Source organism: Crinia signifera, chromosome 4 (assembly GCF_055691185.1).
Source record: "Crinia signifera chromosome 4, ASM5569118v1, whole genome shotgun sequence".
Taxonomy (NCBI): Eukaryota; Metazoa; Chordata; class Amphibia; order Anura; family Myobatrachidae; genus Crinia; species Crinia signifera.
The window spans coordinates 304,529,474-304,549,199 of NC_139220.1; the positions used below are offsets into that span (position 1 = coordinate 304,529,474).

Consider the following 19,726-nt stretch of genomic DNA (forward strand, 5'->3'; position numbering starts at 1 on the left):
ACTGTATGGGTGTTTCGGGGGTCATTCAACCAGAATCTGTGCTGCAAAATCCAAAAATCACTCCTTCCCTTCTGAGTCCTGCCATGCACCCAACTGGTATTTTTTGGTCACACATGAGGCATTGCCGTACTCGGGAGAAATTGGGGCACAGATTTTGGGGTGCTTTGTCTCCTTCATTCCTTGTGAAAATGAAAAATTTTGAGCCAGATCTGCATTTTTGTGTAAAAAAATGTAATTTTTTACACAAAAATGCAGTTCTGGCTCAAAATTTTTTATTTTCACAAGGAATGAAGGAGACAAAGCACCCCAAAATCTGTGCCCCAATTTATCCCGAGTACGGCAATGCCTCACGTGTGACCAAAAAATACCAGTTGGGTGCATGGCAGGACTCAGAAGGGAAGGAGTGATTTTTGGTGGCGGAATGAATGGTGGGTGCTATGTCGCATTAGCAAGACCCCCGAAGCACCAATACAGTGGAACCCCCCCACAAGTGACCCCATTTTAGTCACCAGCTTTGGGAGGGGGGCTGGCGCTGCGGCTGGCGGGGGGGTGGGAGGGGTGCTGGCGCTGCGGCAGCCGGGTGGGTGGGAGGGAGGGGGGCTGCCGGGTGGGAGGGGGGGGGGGGCTGGCGATCGGTGGGGTATATACACACACACACACACACACACACACATATATATATATATATATATATATATATATATGTGTATATATGTATATATATATATATATATATATTTATATATATACATATATATACACACACATATATATATATATATATATATATGTGTGTGTATATATATATATATATATATATATATATATATATATACATATATTTTCAGTGCATATATTTTATTTTACAACTTTTTCAGCAGCTTGATGCTGCTGCTGCTGCTGCGGGGGGGAGGGGGGAGGATGGCAGCGCTGCGTGCGCTCCAGACGCTCCGGGGGAGCCGTGGGAGCCGCTGCTGCTGCCGGGTGAGTGCCCGGCGGGTGCGAGGGGTGGGCTGCACATCGGTGGTGATCGGTGCTGTACCTGACAGCACCGATCACCACCGATCCCTGTGTTACCGAGCGGCTTAGCCGCCGGTAACACAGGAAACGCTGTGAATGGCTGTTCAGATTTGAACAGCCAATCACAGCGATCGCCGACCGGGGGGGGCACCCCTGCCCCCCCTGGGCGGCGAGGGGGGATGTCTGCTGTCAGGGACAGCAGACATCACCTAACTGTCACTGCGTCTCTAGACGCAGTGACAGTTAGAAGTCATGACGTACATTTATGCCATGTGTCGGGAAGTACCTCCCGGCCATGACGTAAATGTACGTCAAATGTCGGGAAGGGGTTAAACGAACACAGATCAAACTCCCCCTTATCTTTTAAAGAAAACTTAATAAATTACCCACTTTTAAAAAAAAATCACCTCTTCTTAGGTGTGCATCCATAGCGCAAATCTTTTTCATCTTTTTCATATATTGTACCCAACTTGCCAGGATAGCACCCCCCTACAGAAAATTAAAAAAATAGGCGGCCTTCAAAATCCTCTAAATCAGTAGGATTAAAATCCAACAGTGTGCGGATTACTACCCCCCCTCCCTTGTATCCCCCTTAACGTTATAGGGACTACCTAATACATAGAGAGACTAAATAAAAGTTTACAGCTGCGGCAGGTATATTATTGCGCAATAATAAAGTAGTATTTTAGCAAATAATAGTGATAATATATTCATTTTTTATGTCATTTGAAAATGGTAACAGTATATCTATGTTGAATATCTATATATACATTGGCTTATAGTTCTGTATTTTGTGTCCATTATAATCGTAACTATCTTTGTTACTGTATTAATATAATGTTTATTTCATATACCTTTTAATGTTTTAACTTGTAAAATAAAATACCTGATATATAAAAGAAAGAAACATTTCCATTGACATTCCTCCAGTTAATACACTTACCTGCTAGAAGAAATTAAAAGGAAATTAATTAATATACTTACTGGTTCTTTACATGAGTGTCACAGCATGTAGGCATCATGGCAGGTGGCAGCCTGCAACCACCCTGAATATTTTGAGGTTAGTGTCACACACCACCTGCATGTTGAGGGAGTGACACCATCATCTGTTGACGAAGATGTACCCCCTCTTGTGTGGTGCCCAAATCCCAAAGCGGGTGCAGTCTATGGCTCCCAGCACATTAGGGAATGCTGAGAGCCAATTGAATGCCACCTTCAGGTCCTGCCACTCGGACTCAGAACATGGGAATGTGATATATGTGCACCACAGCTTCTTCAAAGCTTATAACACCTGATTAAAATTCTTTGAGAAAGTGGCTTGTGACACCAAACAATGACCATGAGCTCAAAAAATGTGTGGTGCCAGTTGCCAAGAAGTGGAGGGTACACATTAAATTTCTGCAACCCAGACACTGCATAGTTGGCAGCCCCAAAAGCCTCCAAATCATCTCTCACCTGCTCATATAAGCTCAAGAGGTTACTGCGGTTCAGCCTAAACATCCCCACCAAGGTGATCTCCTTTATCCCTCCGTGGTAGATATATAGAGTAAAACAAAAAATGCAAAGGGACCAATGTGTGAACCAATTTAAAAAAATAATTTATAGATTAATAGACTGGTCTATCGCGCATCCAGCAGCCAATAGCCTGATATTCCAATAACCAGGTCCATTCAAACCTTCACCAACACCACAAAAAAGAAAATAGGAATACGCTTGGAGTCTTGATTTCACCTGGATTTCTCCGGTGGTAATTCACATAAAAGTGAAAAAATAGATACATGCAATAGTGAAGTATGTTTCAAACCATTACTTCATTTAATACACTTCAGATAAAACATGACAGAAAAACACATAAAATATCCAAAATACACAACGATAAACACAGCACTGTTTAAAGTGCATGAGCAGAATCCTAGGTGAGAAAGATACTGAGGATTACTGGATAAAAAGGAACTGGTATGCGAGCAGTTCCAAATGAGTTTATGTGAGCAGTCCTGTCTAGGTATGCCAGCTGGGCTCCTGGTGCTGCCGCACTCTCCCGGTTTCCAGTCCGTCTCACCAGTCCATATGCAAAATTACCAACGCGTTTCTTCCTCTAAACAGAGGACTTTTCAAGGTGTACTAGAAGTCTGCATATGGTCCATTTAAATACTAAATCCTTCCCGCGTCTCAGCCGGACTCTAATTAATCCAACAAACGACTACATGTCCCATAGTCCTTTGCTGGGACGCGGGCTTCCTGACGCCGCCCGATGGCAGCGTCCAGGGTAACCCCGGCAACCCCGGCTCTCTGACGTAGCAGAGTGTCGGGTGCCGCTACCTAACTTCCGGTACGTCACTTCCGGCTTAGACGTCACTGTGGGATGGAGTGGACTTCAAATCCCGGCAGCCTTTTCTACTGCCGCCGTACTTCCTGTTTATCACTCCCGGCTGCTAGGCAACCACTCTTTCTGTGCCGTTCTTATATTGCAGCCGCTGCTAAACTCCCTGGTTTCTTTACATAATCTGTATATGCATGGATAATTTTCTCTAGGCAAAAATACAAATGTCAAAAATACAATTAATATTACATAAAAATGGCATACATTAAAACACAATGAATCAAAGAAACCATTTAATTTTAAAGTCAGAGTTTAGGCCTCCGGGCATCGATGTATTCATATCATAGATCATCTGCATTTCTGCCCTTGCTAGCTGTTTTGCCAGCCCTTTCTGTTGCCAATTCTCCTTAATTTGTTTTAACCCACAAAAAGTCACAATATATTTTGTGCTGCAATTGTGATGCAACCTAAAATATTCTGATAATGCGTGGGTATTTAAACCATTTTTTATATTTCTAAGGTGCTCACTAATTCGCCCCTTCAAAGGCCTAGATGTCATGCCTATGTACCACAGGTTGCATTTGCACCCTATTGCATAGATAACATTGCACGTCACAAAATTATCAATTTTGAATACTTTGTGATTAATAGTTATTTCTGTAGTTTTGGATGATCCTCCAGGTATCCCCCTACACCCCAAACAAAGTCCACATCTAAAGAAACCTTTAGATTTTATCGTGGTCATGGACTTATTCGGGGGAACTGCACTTTTGACCAATTGCGTCCTTATCGTGGGGGCTCTTTTATATATACATTTGGGCCGATCGGGTATGAGTTTCAAAATTATTGGGTCCTTTTTCAGTATCCCCCAATGTTTTTTGAGTGTCCGTTCAAAAGACTTGTACTGACTGTTAAATGTTGTGATGAAGGCCCACTGGAATTTAGATGGGTTCTCTTCTTTAGTTGTTTCTGCTGGTTTTAGGAGTTTTGTCCTGTCCAATTCAGCCACTTTATTGCTGATACAGTCAATATTCTCCCCCTCATACCCTGATGACTTGAATTTATTCCCCATCGTTGCTGCTTGGTCTATGTACACACTTTTCTCTGTGCGATTACTTCTTAAGCACCTAAATTGGCCTTCAAGTATCGATTTGAGCCAATTTGGGTGATGGCAGCTAGTGGCCTGAATATATGCGTGCAAGTCAGTGGACTTGCTATAGTTCCTTTTCTGTATTACATTGTTTTCTACATATATGGAAATATCAAGAAAATGTATTTCTTTATAACTGCTCTCAAATGTAAATTCTATATTCCATGAATTGGTTTTGAGATAATTAAAAAAGACTTTTAACCCCTTCCCGACATTTGACATACATTTACGTCATGGTCGGGAAGTACTTCCCGACACATGGCGTAAATGTACGTCATGGCTTGTAACTGTCACCGCGTCTATAGACGCGGTGACAGTTTCAACATGTCTGCTGTCCCTGACAGCAGACATGTCCCTGCATGCCCAGGGGGGGCTGCGATGCCGCCCCCCCGTCGGCGATCGCTGTGATTGGCTGTTCAGTGTGAACAGCCAATTACAGCGTTTTCTGTGTCACCGGCGAATAACGTTCGCCGGTGACACGCGATCGGAGGTGATTGGTGCTGTAAAGTACAGCACCAATCACCGCGGGGTGTAAGGGTGACACTGGTGTCACCCCACCTCACCCCGCCCGCCCCCAAAGGCCGTGATTGGTTCGTCGGACCGACGGACCAATCACAGCCAAGGAGGGGGATTTAAACTAACGGTGACTGCACTGCAGACGCCATTCCGGTCTGGAATTGCGTGCAGTGCGGTCACCGTGCCTAGCTGCCGCAGTATACTGACCTGAACCGAGCAAAATACTTACCTGATCACTGCTTCATTACTGCTTGTAGTGTGCTGGATGCTTCCTGGATCCTGTTACTGACTTCCTGTGTTGTGAACTTGTGCTGCTGCAGTGTAATAGCGTTAGATAGAGAGAGATAGATAGAGAGAGATAGTGTCAGAGAGTGCTATATTTTGTGCTGCTGCAGTGTGATATAGATAGAGAGATAGAGAGAGAGAGATAGAGAGATAGTGACAGATTGTGCTATATATTTTTTATATAACTGACTGCTGCCCCCCCTTTTGTGCTGATCAGTATAAATTAACTGATCAGCAACTTTTTGGGGGCGCAGGGTTTTTTTTATATATAAATATACCTGTCAGTGCTGCTGCTGCTGCAGTGTTATAGAGTGATAGATAGTGAGAGATAGAGAGATAGAGAGAGATAGTGACAGAGAGTGATAGAGACTGCTATATTTTGTGTCTGCTGCCCCCATTTTGTGCACCCCCAGCAACTTTTTGGGGGTGCAGGGGTTATTTTTCATATATATAACTGTCAGTGCTGCTGCTGCAGTGTCATAGAGTGATAGATAGTGAGAGATAGAGAGATAGAGAGAGATAGTGACAGAGAGTGATAGAGAGTGCTAAATTTTGTGTCTGCTGCCCCCGCCTTTTGTGCTGATCACTATATCTGAGGTGATAAGCAACTTTTTGGGGGTGCAGAGGTTTTTTTTTTTTATATACATACCTGCCAGTTGCTGCCAGTTGCACTGTCAGTTGCACCAAAGGTTGTGCACCTGCTGCCCCTCACTGGTAATCAGTGTCGCATCACTGATCACCTTTTTTTTTTTTCTGCACTACATACACACTACACACTACATACCCCCCGGGTTGAAATAAAGTTTGTACCCCCCCCTACACTGTACACGTGTTGAAACATTTCACTACCAGTAACACAAAAATAAAAATGGCATCCCAAATGTCATCCCAGTCATCCAGAAGAATGTATTCAGCGGAGGAGGCATATGCCATGCTTGCCTCTGACTCTGACACAGCCAGTGATGCAAGCGGGGAATTTGAAGGCTTCGTCTTAAGCTCCTCTTCCTCCTCTAGTGATGAGGGACCCCCTCAAAGATGCCCCCGTAGAGCAGCTGAGACCCCCCCCCCCAATAATTGATCTCGTATGGACCCCACCACCAGACAATTTTGAGCCCCAGGTTCCTGAGTTTTTGGCCATGCCAGGAATCCAATTTGATTCCACAGGTCTCAGAGAAATTGACTTTTTCAAATTATTTTTCTCTGATGATTTTATAAATTTAATTGTGGACCAAACTAATTTATATGCCCAGCAGTTTATTGCTCAAAACCCCACGTCATCATTTGCTAGGTGGACCCCTGTAGATGCAGTAGAGATGATGACGTTTTGGGGTCTGGTGTTTCATATGGGCATAGTAAAAAAGCCAGAAATTAGGCAATATTGGAGTACAGATGTTCTGTACAGCACCCCATTTTACCGTATGGCCATGCCCCGGGCTCGATTTGAGACGATCCTTAAATTTTTGCATTACAACGATAATGCACAGTGCCCACCCAGAGATGATCCCACCTTTGACCAGCTATTCAAAGTCAGGCCGGTCATTGATCATTTCAGTGCCAAATTTGAAGAGATGTACATCCCAGATAAATTCATTTGCATAGACGAGTCCCTTATACATTTTAAAGGAAGGGTTAAATTCCGCCAGTACCTTCCCAGTAAGAGGGCAAGGTATGGCATAAAAATGTATAAGCTGTGTGAAAGCACCTCAGGGTACACCCACAGGTTTAGGGTATATGAAGGGAAGAATTCAAGAATTGAACCGCCAGAATGCCCCCCCTCCCTCGTAGGTGTTAGTGGAAAAATTGTCTGGGATTTAGTGCACCCCTTCCTGGATAAAGGTTATCACCTCTATGTGGATAACTTTTACACCAGCATCCCCCTGTTTAAGGCCCTTGGTTCAAGAGGTACAGCAGCTTGCGGTACTGTGCGCAAGAACCAAAGAGGCCTCCCAAAAACGCACATTGCCCAAGTAATGAGAAGGGGTGAAAGCAGGGGAATATGCACCGAAAATATGTTGTTGGTCAAATATAAGGACAAGAGGGATGTCCTTATACTGACAACAATTCACGGAGACAGTACCACCTCCGTCCCTGTACGAGGTACCAGTACCCACACCTCCAAACCTAATTGTATCCTGGATTACAATAGGTACATGGGCGGAGTGGATCTTTCAGATCAGGTACTGAAGCCGTACAGTGCCCTGCGGAAAACAAAAATCTGGTACAAGAAGCTGGCCGTGTATATCATCCAGATGGCACTGTATAACGCTTACGTGCTATTCCGTTCTACCGGCCAGAGGGGGACATTTATGCACTTTCAAGAGGAAGTCATAAAGGGCCTAGTATTTGGGAACCAGCAGGCAGAGGGCCCCAGTACTTCTAGTACTGGCCCCCGTATTGTACCAGGGCAGCATTTTCCTGATGAAATCCCCTCCACTGGAAAAAAGGGCAGGACACAAAAAAGGTGCAAAGTTTGCTATAAAAAGGGAATAAGAAAGCAAACTATTTTCCAGTGTGACACTTGCCCCGACAAACCCGGCCTATGTATAAAGGAGTGTTTTAAAATATACCACACATCTATGGATTTTTAGGTTCATCATTTCACCGTGCTTCGGGGGTCTTGCTAATGCCACATAGCACCCACCATTCATTCCACCAGAATCTGAGCCGCAAAATCCAAAAATCACTCCTTCCCTTCTGAGTCCTGCCATGCACCCAACTGGTATTTTTTGGTCACATGTGAGGCATTGCCGTACTCGGGAGAAATTGGGGCACAGATTTTGGGGTGCTTTTTCTCCTTCATACCTTCTGAAAATGAAAAATTTTGAGCCAGAACTGCATTTTTGTGTAAAAAAATGTAATTTTTCATTTTCACTGCCCAGTTGTATCAAAATTGGTGAAACCCCTGGGGGTTTGAAATGTACACTATACCCCTAGATGAATTCCCTGAGGGGTGTAGTTTGCAAAATGGGGTCATTTGTGGGGGGGTTCCACTGTATTGGTGCTTTGGGGGTCTTGCTAATGCGACATAGCACCCACCAACATTCCACCAGAATTTGTGCTGCAAAATCCAAATATCACTCCTTCCCTTCTGAGTCCTGACACTTTTTGGTCACACATGAGGCATTGCCGTACTCGGGAGAAATTGGGGCACAGATTTTAGGGTGCTTTTTCTCCTTCATACCTTCTGAAAATGAAAAATTTTGAGCCAGAACTGCATTTTTGTGTAAAAAAATTTAATTTTTCATTTTCACTGCCCAGTTGTATCAAAATTGGTGAAACCCCTGGGGGTTTGAAATGTACACTATACCCCTAGATGAATTCCCTGAGGGGTGTAGTTTGCAAAATGGGGTCACTTGTGGGGGGGTTCCACTGTATTGGTGCTTTGGGGGTCTTGCTAATGCGACATAGCACCCACCAACATTCCACCACCAAAAATCACTCCTTCCCTTCTGAGTCCTGCCATGCACCCAACTGGTATTTTTTGGTCATATATGAGGCATTGCCATACTCGGGAGAAATTGGGGCACAGATTTTGGGGTGCTTTTTCTCCTTCATACCTTCTAAAAATGAAAAATTTTGAGCCAGAACTGCATTTTTGTGTAAAAAAATGTAATTTTTCATTTTCACTGCCCAGTTGTATCAAAATTGGTGAAACCCCTGGGGGTTTGAAATGTACACTATACCCCTAGATGAATTCCCTGAGGGGTGTAGTTTTCAAAATGGGGTCACTTGTCGGGGGGTTCCACTGTATTGGTGCTTTGGGGGTCTTGCTAATGCGACATAGCACCCACCAACATTCCACCACCAAAAATCACTCCTTCCCTTCTGAGTCCTGCCATGCACCCAACTGGTATTTTTTGGTCATATATGAGGCATTGCCATACTCGGGAGAAATTGGGGCACAGATTTTGGGGTGCTTTTTCTCCTTCATACCTTCTGAAAATGAAAAATTTTGAGCCAGAACTGCATTTTTGTGTAAAAAAAAAATGTAATTTTTCATTTTCACTGCCCAGTTGTATCAAAATTGGTGAAACCCCTGGGGGTTTGAAATGTACACTATACCCCTAGATGAATTCCCTGAGGGGTGTAGTTTGCAAAATGGGGTCACTTGTGGGGGGGGTTCCACTGTATTGGTGCTTGGGGGGTCTTGCTAATGCAACATAGCACCCACCAACATTCCACCAGAATCTGAGCTGCAAAATCCAAAAATCACTCCTTCCTTTCTGAGTCCTGCCATGCACCCAAATGGTATTTTTTGGTCACATGTGAGGCATTGCCGTACTCGGGAGAAATTGGGGCACAGATTTTGGGGTGCTTTGTCTCCTTCATTCCTTGTGAAAATGAAAAATTTTGAGCCAGAACTGCATTTTTGTGTAAAAAATGTAATTTTGCATTTGCACAGCCCAGTTGTATCAAAATTGGTGAAACCCCTGGGGGTTTGAAATGTACACTATACCCCTAGATGAATTCCCTGAGGGGTGTAGTTTGCAAAATGGGGTCACTTGTGGGGGGGTTCCACTGTATTGGTGCTTGGGGGGTCTTGCTAATGCGACATAGCACCCACCAAAATTCCACCAGAATCTGAGCTGCAAAATCCAAAAATCACTCCTTCCCTTCTGAGTCCTGCCATGCGCCCAACTGGTATTTTTTGGTCACATGTGAGGCATTGCCGTACTCGGGAGAAATTGGGGCACAGATTTTGGGGTGCTTTTTCTCCTTCATACCTTCTGAAAATGAAAAATTTTGAGCCAGAACTGCATTTTTGTGTAAAAAAATGTAATTTTTCATTTTCACTGCCCAGTTGTATCAAAATTGGTGAAACCCCTGGGGGTTTGAAATGTACACTATACCCCTAGATGAATTCCCTGAGGGGTGTAGTTTGCAAAATGGGGTCACTTGTGGGGGGGGGTTCCACTGTATTGGTGCTTGGGGGGGTCTTGCTAATGCGACATAGCACCCACCAACATTCCACCACCAAAAATCACTCCTTCCCTTCTGAGTCCTGCCATGCACCCAACTGGTATTTTTTGGTCACATATGAGGCATTGCCATACTCGGGAGAAATTGGGGCACAGATTTTGGGGTGCTTTGTCTCCTTCATTCCTTGTGAAAATGAAAAATTTTGAGCCAGAACTGCATTTTTGTGTAAAAAAATGTAATTTTTTATTTTCACTGCCCAGTTGTATCAAAATTGGTGAAACCCCTGGGGGTTTGAAATGTACACTATACCCCTAGATGAATTCCCTGAGGGGTGTAGTTTGCAAAATGGGGTCACTTGTGGGGGGGTTCCACTGTATTGGTGCTTGGGGGGTCTTGCTAATGCAACATAGCACCCACCAACATTCCACCAGAATCTGAGCTGCAAAATCCAAAAATCACTCCTTCCTTTCTGAGTCCTGCCATGCACCCAAATGGTATTTTTTGGTCACATGTGAGGCATTGCCGTACTCGGGAGAAATTGGGGCACAGATTTTGGGGTGCTTTGTCTCCTTCATTCCTTGTGAAAATGAAAAATTTTGAGCCAGAACTGCATTTTTGTGTAAAAAATGTAATTTTGCATTTGCACAGCCCAGTTGTATCAAAATTGGTGAAACCCCTGGGGGTTTGAAATGTACACTATACCCCTAGATGAATTCCCTGAGGCGTGTAGTTTGCAAAATGGGGTCACTTGTGGGGGGGTTCCACTGTATTGGTGCTTGGGGGGTCTTGCTAATGCGACATAGCACCCACCAAAATTCCACCAGAATCTGAGCTGCAAAATCCAAAAATCACTCCTTCCCTTCTGAGTCCTGCCATGCGCCTAAATGGTATTTTTTGGTCACATGTGAGGCATTGCCGTACTCGGGAGAAATTGGGGCACAGATTTTGGGGTGCTTTTTCTCCTTCATACCTTCTGAAAATGAAAAATTTTGAGCCAGAACTGAATTTTTGTGTAAAAAAATGTAATTTTTCATTTTCACTGCCCAGTTGTATCAAAATTGGTGAAACCCCTGGGGGTTTGAAATGTACACTATACCCCTAGATGAATTCCCTGAGGGGTGTAGTTTGCAAAATGGGGTCACTTGTGGGGGGGTTCCTAAATTTTAGCATCTTATGGTGCCTAGAAACCTACATGGTGCCTAAAAAATAATCTCATAAAAAGGAGGCTCCAAAATCAAGTAGGTGCTCCTTCTATTATGAAGCCTGTGGTTTGGTCAACGTGCACACTAGGGCCACATATAGGATATTTATGAAAACAAAAGAATTGGGGGAATCAATTTTTAGTCACATTTCTCTAGTAAAATGTACTGTGTTCCTTAGAAAAATGTATTAAAATTGCAAATCTGCAAAAAAAATGAAATTTTGAAATTTCACCTACACTTTGTTTTAATTCCTGTGAAACACCTAAAGGGTTAACAAACTTCCAAAATGCTGTTTTGAATACTGTGAGGGGTGCAGTTTTTGAAATGGTATCATTTATGGGGGTGTCTCACATACAAGTCCCTCAAAGTCACATCAGAACTGAACTGGTCCCTAAAAAAATCAGTGTTTAAAATTTTCTTGAAAATTTGAGAATTTGCTATTCATATTGTAAGCCTCCTAGTGTCCAAAAAAATTAAAAGGAAGTTGAAATAATGATGGAAACATAAAGTAGACATATGGTCTATGTTAGTTATTAACTATTTTGAGTGGTATGATTATTTGTCTCACACGCAGAAAATTTAACATTTTGCAAATTGCAAAATTTTCCATTTTTTCACGACATTTTGGTATTTTTCACAAAAAAACACAGACTGTATCGACCCAAATTTACCACTAATTTGAAGTACAATGTGTCACGAAAAAACAGTCTCAAAATCACTGGGATAAGTAAAAGCAAAAAAAAGTTATCCCCACTTAAGTGATACATGTCAGATTTGAAAAAAAGGGCTCTGTCAGGAACGCAAAAACTGGCTCTGTCAGGAAGGGGTTAAAAGTTCTTCTCCCCCCTTCCAAATAAAATTACATAATCAATATAGCGTTTCCATAGCACCAGGTTCGCCCCTAGGGGACAGTGGTTCCAGATAAACTCCTCCTCCCACTGCCCCATAAAGATATTAGCATAACTGGCGGCGAACCTGGTGCCCATCGCAGTGCCAACGTTTTGCAAATAAAAACTACCGTTAAAAGAGAAGTAATTGTTCTCTAGAATAAAACGTACTCCATCTTTTAAAAACTCTTGTAGGTTTACGTTCAAATCGCTAACACTTAATGCTTTTTTATGGCCTCTAAGTCTTTTTGATGTTCAATTATAGTGTAAATCGATTTGACGTCTGCCGTTATTAGCATGTACTCTTTCTCCCATTTAACATTTTGTAAAATGTTTAACACATCCATAGTATCTTTGAGATGTGACCTAATCTCAATCACCAGAGGCTGCAATAAGAAATCGATATATTCCGATAGATTGTCCGTTACCGACCCAATCCCCGAAATAATCGGTCTCCCTGGGGGACACAGGGGGTCTTTATGGACCTTCGGGAGAATGTAAAGAACTGGGATTGAGGGTTCTTTATTCAGGAGGAAAAGATATTCCTTATCTGATATGACCTCTTTCTCTTTATGACCTCTTTCTCTTTATAAGTGTTAAAGAGGTCTTTGACCTTCTCCATAATCCTTTTTGTGGGGTCACTTCTTAATTTTGTGTATGTGATACCCTCTTGGAGTTGTCTATACATTTCTTTATTGTAATTTTCTTTGGTCATAATAACTACACCCCCCCCCCCCCCCCCCTTTGTCTGTAGGCTTGATTACAAGATTTTCATTTTCCCTTTTTTATCTTTAAAGAAAGGGCAGCCCTAAAAAACCTAAGGGAAAATTAAAATCTTGTAATCAATTTTAAGTTAAATACAAATTGGAAAAAGACAATGGAACAATAATTGCACCAAGAAGATACTGCAGCTGGTAAGCACCTCCCAGGATACACCAAGTTCTACTGTCAACCTCTAAACAAAAAATGGAGTGACACCAGTGCTGCATCTTTCTGTAAACCTATAAAGAAGTAGACCTCTGTATCTCAAAAGAGTATATATATATATATATATATATATATATGTTTATTTTTTATGGTCAATAACCTTCATCTGAGATTGATCATCAAGGTTGAACATCAATATCAGTAAAAATACTTTATTATTACAGAAAAGGATTACATTCCATAGTCTTCATAATTATACATTGCACCCTATTGTTTTAAAAGTTCCAATTATCTTTGCTTTTTTGTATGGTAAAAGTGTGGGTGACACTTCAGAAACTATAATACTGGGGCTGCATTTTGCGCCATATACAATTCTATCATTCAGAATCTTGCTACATTTCTCCGCCTTCGTCAATCTCAGTGGCTTCCTCAGAAGCTTGACTAAGGTGCTGAGCTTGACTAAGGTGGAGAAACGCGTAGAGGAGGAAGGGGATAGTGATTGGCAGCAACTAGACCACAACCAGCGATAACTCCCTGATAAGACGGCAAGTACAGGACTGCACCAGTGGTCGGGGCAGCTCCTGGGGGCTGGAAGCTGTAATCCTCACCACGCTCTTTTGGACTCACTTGAGTATTAATACCACTAATATGTGCACATAGTTGAGGACTGAATTTAGATAATAACAAAATCTAATCATACTAACCAGTTTCAAACAAAGGATGTTATTGTGACCAGAGAGCATGCATCTACTAACCAATCATAAAGGCTCAGGAGTAATTGGAATAATATATACATTTTAATGTTTGTTTGTCTTGTCTGTGTTTTTGATCACACTATGTTACTATTTAAATAAATCATTTTAATATTCTATTACTGTGCATGGCATTAGGTGTGATGGGCATTACAGTGTGTCGCATTATGTGGAATGGGCATTACTGTGCATGGCATTATGCGTGATGGGCATTACAGTTCAAATTTTTTCAGCAGGAGAGGGTTTGGGAGGGGGTGTTAGTGGTGCCAGTGTACATGCTAAGAGAGCAGCGAGAGAGAGAAGAGGAGAGCAGAGAGAGGGCCAGAATGGGTTTAAAAATAGGCCCTGGGATTTAAAGTACACATACTGCTGGTCTGAGATTGGCTGCAAGCCACAGCAGCAATTAAGTCCAGGAAGTACCTGTGCATAACTTCGGTCACATGGGTCAGTGCACAGGTCAGAGTATCAAGGTCACAGGGAAATCATTGGACAACAGAGTCATGTGATTGCAGGTGTCATGGCAGCACCCATGTGGCATGGGCCTGGCCCAGAAGCAGTGTGGGACTGTAGCAAGAGTTCACGGTAATGCCACTCAGATCCTCCCATGAAGAGTACCCGGGGACGGCACATGACATGGGCCTGCGCTGCAAAACACACCAGCGAGCGGGTAAGGAACACAGACGTGTGTGCAGATGCGAACTCGTACCACTGTTTCTGACATATTTTATTTTGTGTTGTATACTAGTGTATTAGGGACCAGTAGTAGCAGCTACCCTTATGTGGTGAGTGACAAATATAAATATCAAATGCAGATATTATAAGGGAGGGTTCAACCACAATGTTTATTACATTACAGTGGTGCAGAGGATCAACTACAGATGTTTTTACTCCCTGCTCTTTAATCAGACAGATAAAAAAAATACATTTAATACAATCAGAACATAAAAATGTCCACACTTGTAAACCTAATGGGGGAGATTCAATTGTTCAATCTACCATCTAAACTGACAGTAGATCAGGAGTAGTAATTCAAATGTTATTTTTTATAGCGCTGATTGCGGCAAACAGACCGAGCGTAACAGTGTAACGCAACTAAACCCATGTAAGGTTCTGGGCACCACATAAAATGTTCCATTTGGGCACCCATATGGGTCACTTTTCATATATTTTGGCTACCCACCTCAGGAGGCGGTGAGTGGAGATGCTGGTGCTGTTTATGCCCTAATGCAATAACAATTAAATTACTTTCTTGGATGATCATCAATGAAAGCTGCCACCACAACCATTTGAATCATTCCCATTGCAGTGATACAAGGGAGCTTCTGGTCCAGAGAGCAATTAAATTACTTCTGTCCAGTGTGACTCTTCTGATGTGTAACTAGATTACACTTACTGGTAAACCACTTGCCGCATTGTGAGCAATTAAACGGCCTCTCTCCAGTGTGACTCCTCTTATGTATAACAAGATGATGTTTCCTGGTAAAACACTTGCTACATTCTGAGCAATTAAATGGCCTCTCTCCTGTGTGACTCCTCTGGTGTACAACAAGGTAGGATTTGTGGATAAAACACTTGCTACATTCAGGACACCTAAATGGCTTCTCTCCTGTGTGAATCCTCTGATGAAGAACAAGGTCGGCTTTCTGGGTAAAACACTTGCTACATTCAGTGCATGTAAATGGTCTCTCTCCTGTGTGACTCCTCTGGTGCCATTCAAGATGTGCCTTTTGTGAAAAACACTTGCTACATTCAGAGCAAGTATATGGTTTCTCTCCTGTGTGACTCCTCTGATGTGTAACTAGATGATGTTTCCTGGTAAAACACTTGCTGCATTCTGAGCAACTAAATGGTTTCTCTCCTGTGTGACTCCTCTGGTGTTTAACAAGGTTAGGCTTGTTGGTAAAACACTTGCTGCATTCTGAGCAACTAAATGGTTTCTCTCCTGTGTGACTCCTCTGATGTATGAGGAGAATTGATTTACATGTAAAGTGCTTGTCACACTCAGAGCACAGATATGGTTTCTCTCCTGTGTGACTCCTCTGATGTGTAACAAGGCCGGACACCTGGGCGAAACACTTGCTACATTCAGAACATGTAAATGGTTTCTCTCCAGTGTGACTCCTCTGATGGATGAGAAGCCGTGATTTACATGTAAAGTGTTTGTCACACTCAGAGCACAGATGTGGTCTCTCTCCTGTCAGACTCATCATGTATTAGATAAGATACAAATTAGCTCTAGAAGGTTTCTCCTACAGAAAAAATATGAATAGCTTTTGTGAATCCTCCAGAGGTATATGAAGAAATCACGTCTGTAGGGGACTTGATCAGAGAACAATGTCCATTCCCACAATATCTTCCAAATGAAAATCTTGTTACTTATTTGTCCTGCAAGAAAAAAAAAACATATACAAAATTAAAAGAAACAAGTGATTCTGCTAATATAGTAATAGTGTTACTTTATGTAACATTATGTATATTTAATAATATACTGATACATGAACAAACGTTTGTAAATTTTGTCTTGTTATCTATATTTAAATAGTTTTACCTTATGAATGGTTACATAGAATTACCATATATATATATATATATATATATATATATATATATATATATATATGCAAGCAAGGGGTCCGGCACTCAGGCTGTCAAAATTCAGCTGCTTAGGTGCGCTAAAATCTCCAAAGGAGAAGTATAGTATGAACAAGCAGAAGTCACTCTAAGAATTATTTCAGAACTGCACGGCGGCAGTCAATGCAAAAAACGTGAAGACACTAGTATAGTGCAAAGCCAACGTTTCGGGCGGGTAGCCCTTTATCAAGACATAATAAGTGTACAAACATTACTCACATTTATAGTAGAAAAACTGTCAAATCACTCTGTGCACACCACCACCGTGCTGGCACCCGGCGAGGAACTGATGACATCATCGGCGCTGCTGCACCGACAGATTCTGACTCACCGGGGGCGTGTGTCCATCACCGTGTACCTGGTAACCATAGTGACAAAGTAAATAAACATAGAGGAGATCAGCCACCATGGTAAGTGCATAGTGACCCTGGTGTCTATGAAAGTACAGGCATGTGAACAATCTACCACCATGTACACCTTAAGTGAGGGGAATGAGGGAGCGGGATGACCACAGACCGGCTCTGAGCGGGGAACTGTAGTATGCGTGTGCTGCGGCCGTTTCCCGTATGTGGACTGTGTCCATGTAGTACTACGGCCGTACACACACTACATGGACACAGTCCACATACGGGAAACGGCCGCAGCACACGCATACTACAGTTCCCCGCTCAGAGCCGGTCTGTGGTCATCCCGCTCCCTCATTCCCCTCACTTAAGGTGTACATGGTGGTAGATTGTTCACATGCCTGTACTTTCATAGACACCAGGGTCACTATGCACTTACCATGGTGGCTGATCTCCTCTATGTTTATTTACTTTGTCACTATGGTTACCAGGTACACGGTGATGGACACACGCCCCCGGTGAGTCAGAATCTGTCGGTGCAGCAGCGCCGATGATGTCATCAGTTCCTCGCCGGGTGCCAGCACGGTGGTGGTGTGCACAGAGTGATTTGACAGTTTTTCTACTATAAATGTGAGTAATGTTTGTACACTTATTATGTCTTGATAAAGGGCTTCCCGCCCGAAACGTTGGCTTTGCACTATACTAGTGTCTTCACGTTTTTTGCATTGACTGCCGCCGTGCAGTTCTGAAATAATTCTTAGAGTGACTTCTGCTTGTTCGTACTATATATATATATATATATATATATATATATATATATATATATATATATATATATATATATATATATATATATATATATATTTAAGGTAAACACAATTTGCACACTGTTTGTATTGATTTTTTCACCTTGACAAAGGGGCGTGTAATCCCCGAAACGTAGGTCCGTGTTGCTGTGACAAATATATTGTTTAAAAGTTCCCGCTTGAGTGCCGCTGCTGTCTTCTTACAAATTGACTATATATATAAAAGGATATCCTACTGTTAACATTATATTCTATATTTTGTTATTTCTGATAATTAATATTATGATTACATTTAAATAGATATTACAATGTACGAGATATGATTTCACATTATCCTATAGTAGTAGATATTTATGAAGAATTAGGGAAATTAATGTAAGTATGAGTTAGATACAGTATGTAGCAGCTGGGATAACTTAGTTGCTGCATAATCTTAGTAAATATCCTTGCACCCTCTGCCCACATGTATAACACTTACTTCTCCAATGTCCCATATTACCCCTGCAACACCAGATCACAGCACTTGGGGAGTTGTGCATCGGCTGTATACACAGATATATACACTATAGAGAAGTCTCCAGAACCAAGAAGCAGCAGCCATGTTCCTGGAGACTGGCACATGTGCTGTAGACTCTGGCACAATGTCAGTTTCTACTTTACTCAGGGCTGGGTTTACCACTAGGCAGCTGCCCAGGGCATGAGGATCTGGTGGCACCACTGATTCTGTTTTTCACAAAATTTAGGATGACTATAACAAATACATAATGCAGGTGGTGACTGTGGAACTTCTAAGATGCCACCTATATACTTTTGCTTGAGGGTCTGGAAAGTGGGTGTTGGTGGCAGTGTGGGGTGGGGGTGAGCAGTAGCTTGATGTGTTACCTAGTTAATAGACTGGGTATTACAGCATCAGTATCTGCTGCAGGATGATAGAAGTCTCCGAGCTGCACATACAGATGTAGCGCCTCTCAGCAAGTGCTGGGAATTGCCAGATTCCTTTAGCTGGCTAATGCTGGTGGAAAGGCGCTGCATCTGAAGGGGACGCGGGAGCATCTCACACGCACGTGCGTCCCCTTCACTCGGCAACAGGGAGCAGAAACCCTGCCCATCTCAGCTTCAGGGAGACAGCAGGGTTAGTGCAGGGTGCGGGCAGCAGGGAATGGTGGGAAGGCGGCAGTGGGCTCCAAAGGCATCTTGTGCGTGCATGCCCCCTTCTGGCAGATGGTGAACGATGGTGATAGCGATAGAAACAGGGATATAGCAATTTGGTGACATACATAAATATTAAAACAATGCTAAATGGCTGGGTCATATTTGTTAGTGCAAATAAATATACATCATGGGTGAGATTTAATAGGATGAGAGATTCAGAAAGTGATAGATTTGGTAAGAAATTGGTACTTGTTTCCTAACACGGCGCCTACAATATTCAATCTTATGGCATGTTATACATTGTATCGCATCGCATGCCATATACCCGCATGCGATGCAATGCGATTTTGTATAAGCACCCTAATGGGTTTTTTCAATGTTAAATGGCCCCCCTATACGATTTTAATTGTATAAGCACCCTAATGGGTGCTTACAATGTTAAATGCACCCCCAGGCCACCCCCACTATCAATGCCAACCCGAAGCGTGGCAAGCGCTGCGAGGGGTGGCGGTACGCGTCCTCCGACCTTTTCATACCCCCACCATCCACGTCGGCGTGGAGTTGATTTCACATAGTGTGGTGAGCGCAAAGCGAGGGGACGCGTATTACTTTACATGTATTCTGCGTCCCCTCGAGGGGCTCGCTGCGTTCGCCACGCTTCGGGCTTGGTGGCTCTCTGCACTATATAAAATCAACTCCACGCCGACGTGGATGGTGGGGGTATGAAAAGGTTGGAGGACGCGTACCGCCTCCCCTCACGCTTCGGGTTGGCATTGATAGTGGGGGTGTCATGGGGGTGCTTTTAACATTGTAA

The 19,726-nt window shown here is 42.8% G+C and overlaps 1 protein-coding gene across 1 annotated transcript in view; it reads right to left on the minus strand.

Annotated features, from left to right (window-relative positions):
• Positions 1 to 3,300: 3,300 nt before the first annotated feature.
• The window catches only part of LOC146073283 (uncharacterized), a 58,739-nt gene continuing 42,313 nt past the window's right edge, over positions 3,301 to 19,726 (minus strand). The window contains exons 5-6 of the mRNA XM_083180463.1: positions 15,373 to 16,193; positions 3,301 to 3,548 (exon numbers count right to left, since the gene is read on the minus strand). Of these exons, the coding sequence (XP_083036589.1) occupies positions 3,481 to 3,548; positions 15,373 to 16,193 (889 nt within the window). The 3' untranslated portion in view covers positions 3,301 to 3,480. The remainder of the gene's footprint in view (positions 3,549 to 15,372; positions 16,194 to 19,726) is intronic.